General features: G+C 41.9%; 1 protein-coding gene across 1 annotated transcript in view; it reads right to left on the bottom strand.

The window, feature by feature from the left end:
• SH3RF2 (SH3 domain containing ring finger 2) overlaps positions 1-14,518 on the bottom strand; it is a 144,467-nt gene that overhangs the window by 68,365 nt on the left and 61,584 nt on the right. The window contains exons 4-5 of the mRNA XM_061151638.1: positions 10,806-10,901; positions 930-1,253 (exon numbers count right to left, since the gene is read on the bottom strand). Coding sequence (XP_061007621.1) covers positions 930-1,253; positions 10,806-10,901 — 420 coding nt within the window. The remainder of the gene's footprint in view (positions 1-929; positions 1,254-10,805; positions 10,902-14,518) is intronic.

Raw genomic sequence — 14,518 nt, 5'->3', positions numbered from 1 at the left:
TTATAGCAGAATACCTGACATGCAGTTCTTAATTACTTTGCCTCATACCTCCGGTCCTTCATCTTTTAAAGCATCCTTCAACTTAAATAGCCTCATGCTGTTAGAAGTATGTCTGCGCTGCTGGGTGGTCAGGATTGCCTTTTGGCTTATCTCCCTACAGTAGGCAATTCAGGGGCCATGCTTAACAATAACAGTGGTAGTATCAATAATAATAGTATTAAGAGCTAATGCTTATTGGGTACTCAGTATGTGCCAGGCATGGTACTAAGCACTTTATATATATTATCTTATTAAATGTGTCATAGGAAAGCACCACGACTGGCTTCATGAGTGTGTGACATGTGCAGTCACATGGGGCTCTCTGCTCCGAAGGGCCCTTCACTTGGTTTGATGCTCTGCTGTTGCCATCTTGAAATTCGTAATCATTTTTAATCTGCATTTTCACTTTTCATTGAGCCATGTAAAGTATATAGCTAGTCCTGAAAACACCCAATAACCCATAGTTTCTCTTTTTTCTTTTCCTTCCCTTCCATGTGATGTCTGACACATTGCCAGAGGATGAAACAGTGAATGTCAGACTGTGATCCCAGAAAACATGCTATTATTGCTCAGGAGGGATGTTCTCTAAGGGGCAGGAACCATGCCATGGCTCTTAGCATGGGAAAGCAACCCTCTGCCTCTAAACCTCTGTCTTTTCATCTGTGAAACGGGGGTAACAATAATAATAATAGCTAGCTCATAGGCTGTTTCAAGGGTGAAATGAGATCATGTAAAGACAGTTCTGACATATAATACATATGACATTAGTTATTATTAATGCATTCATTATAAGGGCTTAGCAGGTACTGAATATCCAATACTGCCTGTGACATGGTGTGGACCACTTGCCCAACTCCAGGGTGGCCTTCTCCTGGGGGTTTGTTCCCTACCTGTCCCATGGAGCTGGGGGAAGAATCCACTTTCTCCACGTGCTGGGTGGTCACAGAGGGGTTGCTGGAGCTGATGAGCACTGGGGTGCTGATCTCCACCATGTGGCGCCCCGAGGGAGAATGCACCATCCTGTTGAGGGTGTTCAAGGCTGTTGTGATGGAGAACTGGCCGGGCCCCTTCCTCCTGGATCCCGGGCCCCTTCGGAGGGTGGGCGTGTTGGTTGCCTTGCCTCTGCAGGGGGAGGACACCAGGGACAGGTTTTTCGTGTGGGACGATGGACGGCCTTTGTTCTTCTCTAGGAGGTGTCTTGCGGTGAGGTTTGGCTGAAAAGATGAAAGATCCAATAAGAATTTAGTCATCCTGACTTCGTGTGAGCAGCTATATCTTCCCCAGGCTAGTCTGAAGCCAGCGCCAATGCCACCACCTCAGGTGTCACTCCTTGGATAGTTTCCATCTTTTATCCATAAGTCCCAATCCCTCTCCTGTATCAATCAATTCTCACAACTTGCTTGCAACGTAGGTACAACTCTACTGAGGGCTGAAGAATTTAAAACAAGCCATGATACTCTGCTCTGATTTGCCCATCTCTCTCAGCATCATCGCAGCTTCCTTTACCTGGAAGACCCGTCCCTTTTCTTCTAGCTCCCCCTGAGTCCCCCCTCCCCCAACCTTGATTCAGCTGCTTGTCTTTCTCATTACTCCTGCAGCCCCCATGCTTTCCCACTGTACACTGTAATCATTTACCTCCCCTTCCTTCACTGGACTGTCAGCTACCTGAGGGCAGGGTGTTCTCTGCTGTATCCCAGGGTGGGTGTTCCTATGGGTTTGTGGAAGAATGGGTGGATGAAGTTGCTCAAGTTCACACATTTGATAAGTTTGACCAGAATGTAAATCCATTCAGGACCCTGGATCATCTAAGGCTAAGACTATCTTTTACTACTTCTTTTAAATACTTTGATCTCATCTTCATTCTCTCTTGTTCTATAACTCTTAGTGCTGGTACATCAGAATAACAGATAATCCCCTTACCATGATTTGTGGTGTAAATATCTACCAGCAATTTAACCACTGTCTAGCAAGATTCCTGTAAATCTAACACCAGCCCTTGCTATCGAGTTCCAGCCAGTTCTAGCACTAGCACCACCACTGACTGTACTGTATTTTTTGAATACTCTGCCTGTCAAGCACCCCATGAGTTCATGTTCTTCAGAAATCAGAAATATGCTGACAAAGGGGATGGTGTGAATAAACTTTCCAGGACAGTTAAAACGTATCTTCATCATGATGCTTGTCACCAGTCGCTCTCTAAAATTGCACATTTCATTCTAATTCTGAAATTCAGTGATAGAGGGAAAAAGGAATTTGCTCATTTACGAACTGTTTTTTCATTAAGAACTTTCTAATGAAAATGTTCAGATGATTAAGATGATTAATAGAGTTGAGATAGAAAATTTTAAAGGAGAGGTAGTTTCTGCCTCCAGAAGCTTATAATATTGGGGAAAAAAACCATCAAGTGGGAAAGGGGCATTATTACTTTAAAGATAAGAGAGTTGAGGCCCAAAAGGGGTGATTTATACATGGTAGAGCCAGCACATAAACAACTAAACAAGAAAATATCAGGCAGGGACTTCCCTGGTGGTCCACTGGCTAAAACTTCCTGCTGCCAATGTAGAGAGCATGGGTTTCATTCCTGGTAATATTATAGGATCTACTCATAGATCCTATAAGCAGCAACTAAGAGTTAGCCTGCCAAAACTAAAGATCCATTTGTCATCACTAAGACCCAGCCCAACCAAATGAATAAATAAAGTTCAGGCAGTAAGTAATAAATGCTCTGATGTGTCAGAGAGTGACAGGGGGTGGAGGCTACTTCAGATTTGGGGGGTTTGGTGAGGTGTCAAGGAAGACCTGCTGAGAAGGTGACATTCAAGCTAAGACATAGATGCCAAGAAGGAACCAGCCATGTGAAGATGGGGGTAAAAATATGCCAGGTAGCAGGGTAAGCTAGTGGAAAAATCCCCAAGAGGGGGCAAGCTCAGACTGTTTGAGAAAAAGACGTGAAAGAATCAGAAAGGAGAATGGTCTAGAGCGAGTGAGGAGCAGGTGGCAAAGAGGAGACCACGGAGACGGGCAGGAGTTGGATCACACCAGGCTGGGAGGCTTCAAGTTTATTCTAAGTGTAACAGGAAGCGTTTGGCAGGATTGGGGTAGAAGGGTGACATGATCTGATTTATGCCTTTATTTAAAAGCTCATGCTATGGTTTGGCAGTTTCTTACTTAGCATCTGACCCAGCAGTCCCACTCCTAGGTAATTACCCAAGAGAAATGAAAGCTTAGGCTCACTCAAAAACTGGCATGCTAGTGTTTATAGCTGCTTTAGTGTTAGCTGCCAAATAACTGGAAACAACCGCAATGTCTTTCAACTGGTGAGTGAGTAACTGACTCTGGCACATCCCTACCGTGGAATATGACTTGACAATAAAAATGGATGAGCTTCATATACACGCAACAACACGGATGAACCTCAGAGGCGCTATGCTAAGTGAAGGGAGCCAGACTCTGAAGGATACATTCTATTTTATTCCATTTCTATGACCTTCGGGAAAAGGCAAACTGCAGGGGCAGAACACAGATCAGTGGGGTGTTTGGGAGCAGGAGTCAGGGAAGGAGCTGACTTCAAAGGGGCAGTCTGCCTTTGTATTTTTGGGGAGGTATAGGAACTATGTTACATCTTGATGGTGGTATGGTTATACTGTATGCATTTATCAGAAAAGCAGAAAGACCTATTAAGAGGCTACTCCATTGCTTAGTTAGAAAATGACTGTGGCTTTGACTAGTAGATTGGAGACAAGTGGACAGATTCCAGGACCTTTCAGGAGGTAGGTCCACAGGACTGGGAGTTTGACAGAAGCATGGGGTGGAGAAGAGGACGTGGTCATTCATCATGTCCCACTTTTTGATTTGTGTGCCTAGGTCAGCAGTAGAGCCATTTGCTGGATCAAGTAACATTCGCTGATGGGGAGCAATCATGATGCTTGGGAGACGATGGTTAAGTTGTCCCTTAAAAGAGCAAATTTTACTGTATGTAAATAAAAATAAATACATCAAAAGCTCATTCTGGCTGCTATTCAGAAGTGTCAGGCCGGAAGGAGGGTGATCAATTGGGAAATTACTGAAGTTACTTAGGGCAATTCTAGTGGAAGCCTGGACCATGCCTCACGTCCCCCCAGAGCACACCTCCCGCTACTGTTCCCCCGGGAAGAGGATAATACACCCTCTGAGCTGAATGAGTAAAGTTCTTTCTGGTCATTCACAGCCAGAATGAAATAAATATATTTTTTTTCTGGTTCTACCTAATTTTTCTGTCCCTAGGTGAGCAACACTGTGAGTGTTTTCCATCAGCAACACAGACAAAGAGCCCCATGTGACTGTAGGTCTTCCCTGTCCTCTGCCAGTGTGATTAATAGCTCAGTCGGGGAAGGACTGCAGAGCTCTTCAATTTGCACTCACTCATTTGAAACAATATCCTTGAGGTTCATTGGGCTGAGCGAGGTTCACATGACCCAGGCAGGCCCCACAGGAGGAGTCCTGACAAGAACTGGCATAAGCTTGGCATTTGTTTTATCACCTTTTATCCAGGTGCAATTCAATAAGTCAAATGATACATTAACAAGAAAAATTCTGTTGATGCCAAAAACGCCCCACTTTGCTGCTCCCAGAAGGAAGCTCTCCTTCCTTCCAGTTGTTCTGCATGGCCTTGGTGGTTCAAAACTTATTTAAAGAGTTCTCAGCAAGTGCTGGTCTTAATGAAATGACTGGAGTCAACATTTAAGTGCTGCTTTAAAAAGCTCAATTTGGATTTCAAGTAATTTTTGAAAACCAGGTTCCCAGATTAGAGCAACCACTTGATTATCTTTCCCCCTCCTAGCAATTAGAAGAACAAATGAAGCGATGGCTAGTTTGATGATGATCGTGAGGGTTCTTGTAATCACTAATTTTAGAGGTGGAGTGGTGGGGAGAGTATCCAAATGAATAATCATTAAGTGTAGAAGTTTTGGGAAGGAAGGGTATCAGAAATGGGTAATAAAATCGGTGATGCCTTGTTTTCCCATACCGATGAAGAACCTTCTTGAAATAATACAAGGGACTATGTAAGCTCTAATCTACAAAAATTTAAGCACCTACTATGCATCCAGCTAGGGATTAGTTGAGGGGCTTCCCTGGTAGCTCAACTGGTAAGGAATCCACCTGCAATGCAGGATACCCCAGTTCAATTCCTGGGTGGGGAAGTTCCCCTGAAGAAGGGATAGGCTAGCTACTCCAGTATTCTTGGGCTTCCCTGGTGGCTCAGATGGTAAAGAATCAGCCTGCAATGCGGGAGACCTGGGTTTGATCCCTGAGTTTGATCCCTGGGTTGAGAAGATCCCCTGGAGAAGAGAAAGGCCACCCACTCCAGTATTCTTGCCTAGAGAATCCCATGAACAGAGGAGCCTGGTGGGCTACAGTCCATGGGGTTGCAAAGAGTCGGACCCGACTGAGAAACTAAACTCAGCACAGGGTTTACTTGTAGCTGACCTTTGTCCTTGGAGACATAACCACCATCTCCCAAACATCATAATTGCTCCTCTTCACCAAGTGTTGCTTCATCCAGCAGATGGCCCTACCACTGACCTAGGCACACAAAGCCAAAAGTGGGATGTTATCCTTGACCACTTCCTCGCCCCTGTCCCCCACTCCTGTGGATCTACCTACTCAAAGGTCCACTTGTTTCCAATCTACTAGTCAAAGCCACAGTCATTTTCTAACTGAGTGATGGAATAGCTCAGTTGATCTTTCTGCTTTTTTTTTTAATCCCTCCTGCTCATATATTTTCCCCACTGCATTCAGAGCAATCTTTAAGAAACCCCAATCTGGATTTCCCAGGTGGGTAAAGAATCCACCTGCCAATGCAGGGCACATGGGTTTGATCCCTGGTCTGGGAGGATTCCACATGCCATGGAACAACGAAGCCTGTGTGCCATAGCTACTGAGCCTGTGCGCTAGAACCCACGAGCCGCAACTACCCAGTCCATGTGAAGCAACAAGTGAAGCCTGTGGGGCTAGATCCTGTGCTCCCCAACAAGAGAAGCCACCACAGTGAGGAGCCCCTCTCTCTGCAGCTAGAGAAAGCCCATGTGCAGCAGCGAAGGCCCAGCACAGCCAAAAAGTAAAAATAATCATCAAAAAAAGAAGCCCAAATCTGAAGGAGCCACTGCCTCATTTTAAATAGTTCAGTTGTGTCCACTGATTTCTGGGTCAAGTTCAAACTTCTTATGCTATGGCAGGAATGCTCAGCAAATATTTCATGTGATCCTCTATACTTCTCAGCTGGCTTTAGGACAGAAGGGACTATGTGACTCGTTCAGGCCAATCAACTATGAGTAGGAGTGATAAATGTCACAGAGCTGAGGCCTTTGCTGGCATACAACTCCCTCTTCTTTACTCTTCCCCTGCCATGAAACCTAGGAAGTCCATGTGTTCCCGATGGCATAGCTTTAAGATGGCCCAGCCTCATCCTGCAGGGTTCCTCAATGACTATGTGAGCACGGCCTCTCACCACTGTGTGGTGAGCAAGTAATGTGGATTGGATATAACTTTTCTTGGGACGCCACTGAGATATGGGGGCTGTTTATTACCATGGCATAACCTGGCTCATCCTGACTAATGCAGGAAGGTTTACAAGGTCCCCTCTGGTCTGGTTCCCATTTGTTTCCCTGGCTTTGTTTTCCTGTCTCTCTCTTACTCTCTAAGCTCCAGCTCTAGTATTTTTTGGTTCTTTGGAGGCTACCACACTTCCTTATCCTGCAGGACATTTGCACATATTACCTCCAGTCCCCAAAACTCTCTTCCCTCCATTCTTACCTAAACAACTCCTAATCACTTGTCAGATCTTGGTTTACAAGGCATCTGCTAACACCCTGCTCAAGTAAGTTGCACATCATACCCTCCTCCCCCCAATAATTCCCTCTCCTTCACTTTTTGCTTCGTTCATCACACTTATAATTACTTATTAATGTCTCCCTTACAGTCCTTGAAATTAGGGATCCATATCTGACTTATATCACTAGAACTTAGCACAAGACCTGACATAGCAGGCATTCAGTGAAAAATTAGTTGAATGATTGAATATATATTTAGGATGAGGGACGAGGTCATGTTGAAAGGATGGTTCTCTGAGGTTTTTTCCCAGTCAGTTGGAACACTTCCCAAATATTTTTTCATTCATTTGCTTGTGAAGCTATTTTTTTTTTTTAATTTATTTTTAAACAAAGTATCTGCTCTGTGTTGGGCTAGCCTGTGAAGTACAATGCACATATTCATCAGGTGTTCAGAGAAGAAAGAGATGGCTGAATGTTCCAACTAGTTACTGGAATTTTATGGAAAAATAGGTTTCTAGTTGAGCCTCATAAAATGAGTGAAATTGAACAAGTAGAGAACTCAGTGGGTATACCTGGATGGGGCTTCAACAAGAGAAAAAGCACTATCGTTTGGTGGTAAGAGTGGGAGGCCCAGCCTCTCTGGACCCTCCCTCTTTCCCTCCCTTCCATCTTCCCTTCTTTCCATACAGACTGAGTCGGCGGTGGGACAGAGGGAACCTCAACACCTGGGCAGTGTTCTGGGCGCTCCACGCACTTCACAGCCTGCTCTGGCTCTTCAGATGGAAATACTGGTCCCTTCTCTGCAACTCTGCCTCTGTTTCATTTCACCCCACCCTCCTAGAGGGCCAAGAATACACCTTTTACTTCTTTTATAGCTCGGCATTGCTCACTTTTAAAGCTTTGTGCTTGGTAAGCGCTCAACAAATTTAGTTAAATAATGAAACCTCTCTTTCAAATTTGTAATAACCTGCTTCAAGCTGGGGTGAGGCTGACAGCTAGAGAGGTTAGAGGCTATAGATGATATATTATCTGGAGAAACAGGGAGATAACCTAACAGGTGTTCTTTCTTTCTTTTAAAGTAGATTAAAAAAAATAGAAGTAATATGCGCTAATTTCTGAAGATTTACAAAATACAGGGTGGGAGAAGAAAATGGAAATCATTTAGAATCGTACCATCTGGTGATCACCACTGTTAATATCTTGGTACATATTCTTCCAGTCCTTTATCCATTTATGAACATGCACACACACACACACACACACACACACACACACACACACACACACATTTATAAAGCTAGTTTCATGCAGTTACTTTGTTTTTTAAAAATTGTGGTGAAAAAATACATAGCAAATTTACCATAATCATCATCTTTAAGTATACAATTTGTTAACGTTAATTATAGTCACAGTCACATTGTTGAGAAACAAAACTCTAGAACTTCATTTTCTAAATCTGAAACTCTACAAGCATTAAAATTTATTTTAGCTAACAATCCTAAGTGATCAGTGCAAAGAAATAGAGGAAAACAGTAGAATGGGAAAGACTAGAGATCTCTTCAAGAAAATTAGAGATACCAAGGGAACATTTCATGCAAAGATGGGCGCAATAAAGGACAGAAATGGTATGGACCTACAGAAGCAGAAGAGATTAAGAAGAGGTGGCAAGAGTACACAGAAGAACTGTACAAAAAAGATCTTCATGACCCAGATAATCATGATGGTGTGATCACTCACCTAGAGCCAGACATCCTGGAGCGTGAAGTCAAGTGGGCCTTAGGAAGCATCACTACAAACAAAGCTAGTGGAGGTGATGGAATTTCAGCTGAGCTATTTCAAATCCTAAAAGATGATGCTGTGAAAGTGCTGCACTCAATATGCCAGCAAATTTGGAAAACTCAGCAGTGGCCACAGAACTGGAAAAGGTCAGTTTTCATTCCAATCCCAAAGAAAGGCAATGCCAAAGAAAGTTCAGTCTACCACACAATTGCACTCATCTCACATGCTAGCAAAGTAATGCTCAAAATTCTCCATGCCAGGCTGCAACAGTACGTGAACTGAGAACTTCCAGATGTTCAAGCTGGATTTAGAAAAGGCAGAGGAACCAGAGATCAAATTGCCAACATCCACTGGATCATCAAAAAAGCAAGAGAGTTCCAGAAAAGCATCTACTTCTGCTTCACTAACTATGCCAAAGCCTTTGACTGCATGGATCACAACAAACTGGAAAATTCTTAAAGAGATGAGAATACCAGACCACTTTACCTGCCTCCTGAGAAATCTGTACACAGGTCAAGAGGCAACAGTTAGAATCATACATGGAACAATGGACTGGTTCCAAATTGGGAAAGGAGTACATAAAGGCTGTATAATGTTACCTTGCTTATTTAACTTATATTCAGAGTACATCATGTGAAATGCTGGACTGGAGGAAGCACAAGCTGGAATCAAGATTTCTGGGGGAAATATCAATAACCTCAGATATGCAGATGACACCACCCTTATGGCAGAAAGCGAAGAAGAACTAAAGAGCCTCTTGATGAAAGTGAAAGAGGAGACTGAAAAGTTGGCTTAAAATGCAACATTCAAAAAATTAAGATCATGGCATCTGGTCCCATCACTTCATGGCAAATAGATGGAGAAACAATGGAAACAATGACAGACTTTATTTTCTTGGGCTCCAAAATCACTGCAGATGGTGACTGCAGCCATGAAATTAAAACATGCTTGCTCCTTGGAAGAAAAGCTATGACCAACCTAGACAGCATATTAAAAAGCAGAGACATTACCTTGCCAACAAAGGTCTATCTAATCAAACCTATGGTTTTTTCCAGTAGTCATGTATGAATGTGAGAATTGGATGTAAAGAAATCTGAGTACCAAAGAATTGAAGCTTTTAAACTGCGGTGTTGGAGAAGACTCTTGAGAGTCCCTTGGACTACAAGGAGATCCAATCAGTTCATCCTGAAGGAAATCAGTTCTGAATATTCATTGGAAGGGCTGACGCTGAAGCTGAAGATCCAATACTTTGTCCACCTGCTGCAAAGAACTGACTCCTTGGAAAAGTCCCTGATACTGGGAAAGATTGAAGGCAGGAGGAGAAGGGGATGACAGAAGATGAGAAGGTTGGATGGCATCACCAAGTCAATGGATATGAGTTTGAGCAAGCTCTGGGAGTTGGTGATGGGAGATGGTGGTGAAGCCTGGTGTGTTGCAGTCCATCGGGCTGCAAAGAGTTGGACATGACTGAACTACTGAACTAACTGAACTGAACAATAAATCACAAACATCTTTCCATAATACCAGATACTCCCTGATATTGAATATTATCTTTTAACATTTTATTTTTAATGGGCTTGTATTTTTCCATCACCATAATTAAAAAAACCCCTAAATCCTTATTACTGTGTAGTTAGATTATTTCTGACTTTTCACCACTATGCACAATGCTATGGTAAACATCTTTGTGCATTTTGTACATACTTCTTTGCACATTTGTTTTATTATTTCCTTATAATCAACTCTCAGGTGTGGAATTCATGACTCACAGGAGATGTACATTTTCAACATCCTTGATAGAGTTTAAGTCTGGAGATGAGAGGTGATGGTGATTTGTATTCCCATCAGCAGAATGAAAAGGCCTATTTTCCCACACTCTTGCCAGAAATGGGTATTTTGTAATAAAAAAAATTTTTTTGGCCTCACAGCATGGCATGTGGGATACTAGTTCCTGGACCAGGGATCAAACCTGTGCCCCCTGCATTGGAATCACGGAGTCTTAACCACTGGACCACCAGAGAAGTTCAGAAATGGGTATTATGGACTAGCATCTTTTCTTTCAAGACTTTAGTTAGTTCTGAAATAAGCCTCATATCAAATAGAAATTGCTCTCAGGCATCACTGTAGCCTGTGTATAATTCTAACCTCACATCAGATGTAGATTTGATAGTCACATACCTCTACAAACAAGATTGGGAAGATACCGACTTTATCTCCCAACTTGCCTTCTGCCCAGTTCTCATCCACTCGGCTGATCACAGTGATGATATCATCCTGAAAGACAGAAAGTCTCCTGGTTAACTTTTACTCTCAGTTTTATGGGAGGGGAAGCTTTCCATGGAGATCAGCTTGGAGTCTCAGACGGTGTAAGGTGCAAGTAAGGTAACTCTTTCACAACCTATTTACAAAATCTCTCTGCTAAAATACTCTTTTCTCCATAAAGGGCAGTATTTGGGTCACTAAGACCAAAAGAGGAGTAGAAATAATCTGGAGCATCAAGGAAATCCATTAAGAAAACTTGGAAATGTCTCTAATGTTCCATCACCAGCAGAATCAGGCCTTTCATTTAAATTAATCTGATGAGAAATCAACATGGAAGACGTAGGGAGACAGACTTTTGGCTTAGCAAAATGAAGAATGTATTGTACTCTGATTTTGAACACTTTTCAGAACCCGTTCAATTTTTAATGTATCAAACATAAAATGGCTTTTTATTCAAGTTTTTATTATCAAAGGTTATATAGAGATTTGTAGAAACGTTTGGAAACGTAAATAGGCAAAACAAAGAATTCTATCACAATATAGATACAATCAGTGTTAACCTCTTGGTTAACATGTTTTTCTTCCAGGTTCTTTTATATGAAGATAAAAAATATATAAATAAATATATAAAATTATAATATATTTTATATTTAATATAAAAATTAGAAACTAAAATTTTAAAAACTTTTTCTAAAACAAGTATACAGGCATACAATAAAGCATAAATATTTTAGATGTAAAGCTTGATGAAGTTTTAAAATTGAATATATCTACAAAGCCTCCATCTAGAGCAAGAGAGATGAATATTTCCAGAACCTAGATGGCTCTTGTGCTTTTCCCTGACACCTAGCAAGAGGTTACCTCCACTCTGACTCTAGCATATATATTCATTTGGCTTCTTTTGTATTCATTCAAATGAAGTCATATAGGATACATTGTTTTTTTCCCTTAACATCACGTCAGGAACATCTTTCCATGTCCACACCTGTTCATCGATTTAAGTCTGAATATTCATTCATCTAAATCTGAATATTCATCCACTGATCTCTCTGATCTATGTCCCTTAGTAATGTAGATGAATCCAAATCTAAATTCATTATGGCACTATACCATTTCTTAGATTTCTTTGTCCTTATTATAATCTGCAATTACACATGTTTATGTTATGATTGCTATAATGTCTGTCTATCCCATCAGACCATAAACTCTATGTCTGTAGGGCCTGGATCTATTTTGATCATTTTTGTCCCCAGGACCTTATACAGTGGCTTCCTTTTAGCAGTCAACCAATCAGTTTTTATTATTATTATTTTTTTTATTGAGATATAGTTGATGTACAATATAAGTTTTAGGTGTACAACACAGTGATTCACAATGTTTAAACAATCAGTATTTCTTGAATGCATGCATGGGTGAATGAATGAATGCATGTGTGAATAAATTGGAAAATATACTGAGACAGAAAATACCGGGAAAAGAGTAGCTTTGGGAGAAAAGACCTTGAGTTTTTTTTAGACATGCTGAATTTAGGAAGACCATGAGATTTCCTAGTGACGTCTCAGTCTATGATAGCCTTCTGCTGTGCTCAGTCATGTCAGACTCTTTGTGACTCTATGAACTGTAGCCCGACAGGCTCTCTGTTCATTGGATTTTCTGGGCAAGAATACTGGAGTGGGCTACCATTTCCTCCTCCAAGGGATCTTCCCAACCCAAGGATCGAACCAGTGTCTCCTGAACTGGCAGACAGATTCTTTAATGATGAGCCAATGGGGAAGCCCTGATAATCTTCTAGGAGGGAGCAAATCCTCTCTTCTGAGGCCTTTGTCATAATTTCCCATTTATGTGTCTGCTCCTTCCACTAGACTGCTGGCTCCATGAAGATATGGACAATGACTCTTCACTGTATCTGCATAGACAGCCTGGTACATGGATGAATTCAATGAATGAACAAGTTCTTGGGTAAGTGTCCCGGTTTGCAAATTCCCAGACAGGGGACACAAAAGCAGATATGCTCCCTGCCTATGTCTTCCTCTGGCTGTATCCCCAGAGCTCAGTGCCTAATGCCAGGCACAAAGTAAATACTCAATAAATGCGTGTGGAATTGAACTGCTGTCCTCTGGCTGTAGCCAAAGCATAAAATGTGCAGGTTGGCTACAGAATGGTATTCTTTAGGGGACTCACTCTGAGGTGTGAAGACAGTAACAAAGATCAGTATTTCATAATATGGAGGACAGTGAAGTTATCTGGTCTGAGGGAATCTGAAGCAAATCTCATTTCAGGGAGTGATGGAAGAAAAATGTTTTACAAAACAAAAGACTTTCTCTGAACTTACTGTAGCAGTGCTACTTGCACCTGTATTTGACTTAAGTTGCAAAGAATAAAAATTACCCCAACTTTGGTTTCTATGAGAAAAATTGAATGTTTAGGGAATAATAAATACTGAATTTTGTTGTTGCTCAGTCGCTACGTCGATAACTCTTTGCATCTCCATGGACTGCAGCACACCAGGCTTCCCTGTCCTCCACTACCTCCCAGAGGTTGCTCAAATTTGAGACTTAGAGTACAGTTGACCCTCTGAATCCATGGACTCTGCATCCTCAGGATTCATTGTTTCCTGGATCCACCCCCTCACCCCAAATATACAGGGATGGCTATCATCTAGACTTTAGCAGACTTGCTACTTACAAATGGTGAAGAATCAGCCAATAAAAAAGAGAGGTTAAAAAAAATCATAGGTAACTGATGTCTTTGGAAAATGTATCTTGTAAGAGGTTATTTGTGTGTAAAGATATAATTATGCTATTGTGTGTGTTTGGAGTGGTTTTTAAAAATTTACTTATTTATCTATGGTTGCGATGGGTCTTTGTTGCTACACACGGAGTTTCTCTGGTTGCAGAGTGAGGGTCATTCTTTGTTGTGGTGTGCAGGCTTCTCATTGCGGTGGCTTCTGATGCTGAGGAGCACAGGCTCTAGGCAGGCAGGCTTCAGTAGTTGCTGTTTAGAGTGTTTTGAATGCAATATCTACAGACAAAATAGTGTTGTAAACAAGCAGTAGTGAATTTGGTCAGCAAGAATATCCTTACAGACACTCAATGAAGAGGTAAGATCTGTAGTTCTATACAGCATGCTATTAAACTATGTTTACAATTTTCTGTCTGACTATCTGTTTCTCCCACTACTCTGCCCAAGCGCAGATGCAGTGACTTGTTCATGCTATCTCCCCAGTGTCTGAAAAGAACAGGTGGTCAAAAGTGACTGCAGAATGAATGAATGAGTGTATGGATACTTAGTTTCATAATTGCAATACAAATGTTTGAGGACTGCAATCAAACTCCTGTTAGATTTCTCTGGTGACTTCACCTCCATATAGTTTGAACTATACATACACATAACATATATTGGCACACGTGTTCATTGGTGTTTGGTCACTAAGTCATGTCCGACTCTTTGAGACCCCATGGACTGTAGTCCACCAGGTTCCTCTGTCCATGGAATTCTCCAGGCAAGAATTCTGGAGTGGGTTGCCATTTCCTCCTTCAGGAGATCTTCCTAAGCCAGGGATGAAACCTGCATCTCCTGCATTGGCAGGTGGATTCTTTACCACTGAGCTAGCAGGGAAGCCTGTATAA

This window comes from Dama dama, chromosome 9, assembly GCF_033118175.1.
Source record: "Dama dama isolate Ldn47 chromosome 9, ASM3311817v1, whole genome shotgun sequence".
NCBI classification, from domain to species: domain Eukaryota; kingdom Metazoa; phylum Chordata; class Mammalia; order Artiodactyla; family Cervidae; genus Dama; species Dama dama.
The sequence above is the reverse complement of the archived record's forward strand: the minus strand, read 5'-3'. Positions and strand labels throughout refer to the sequence as shown.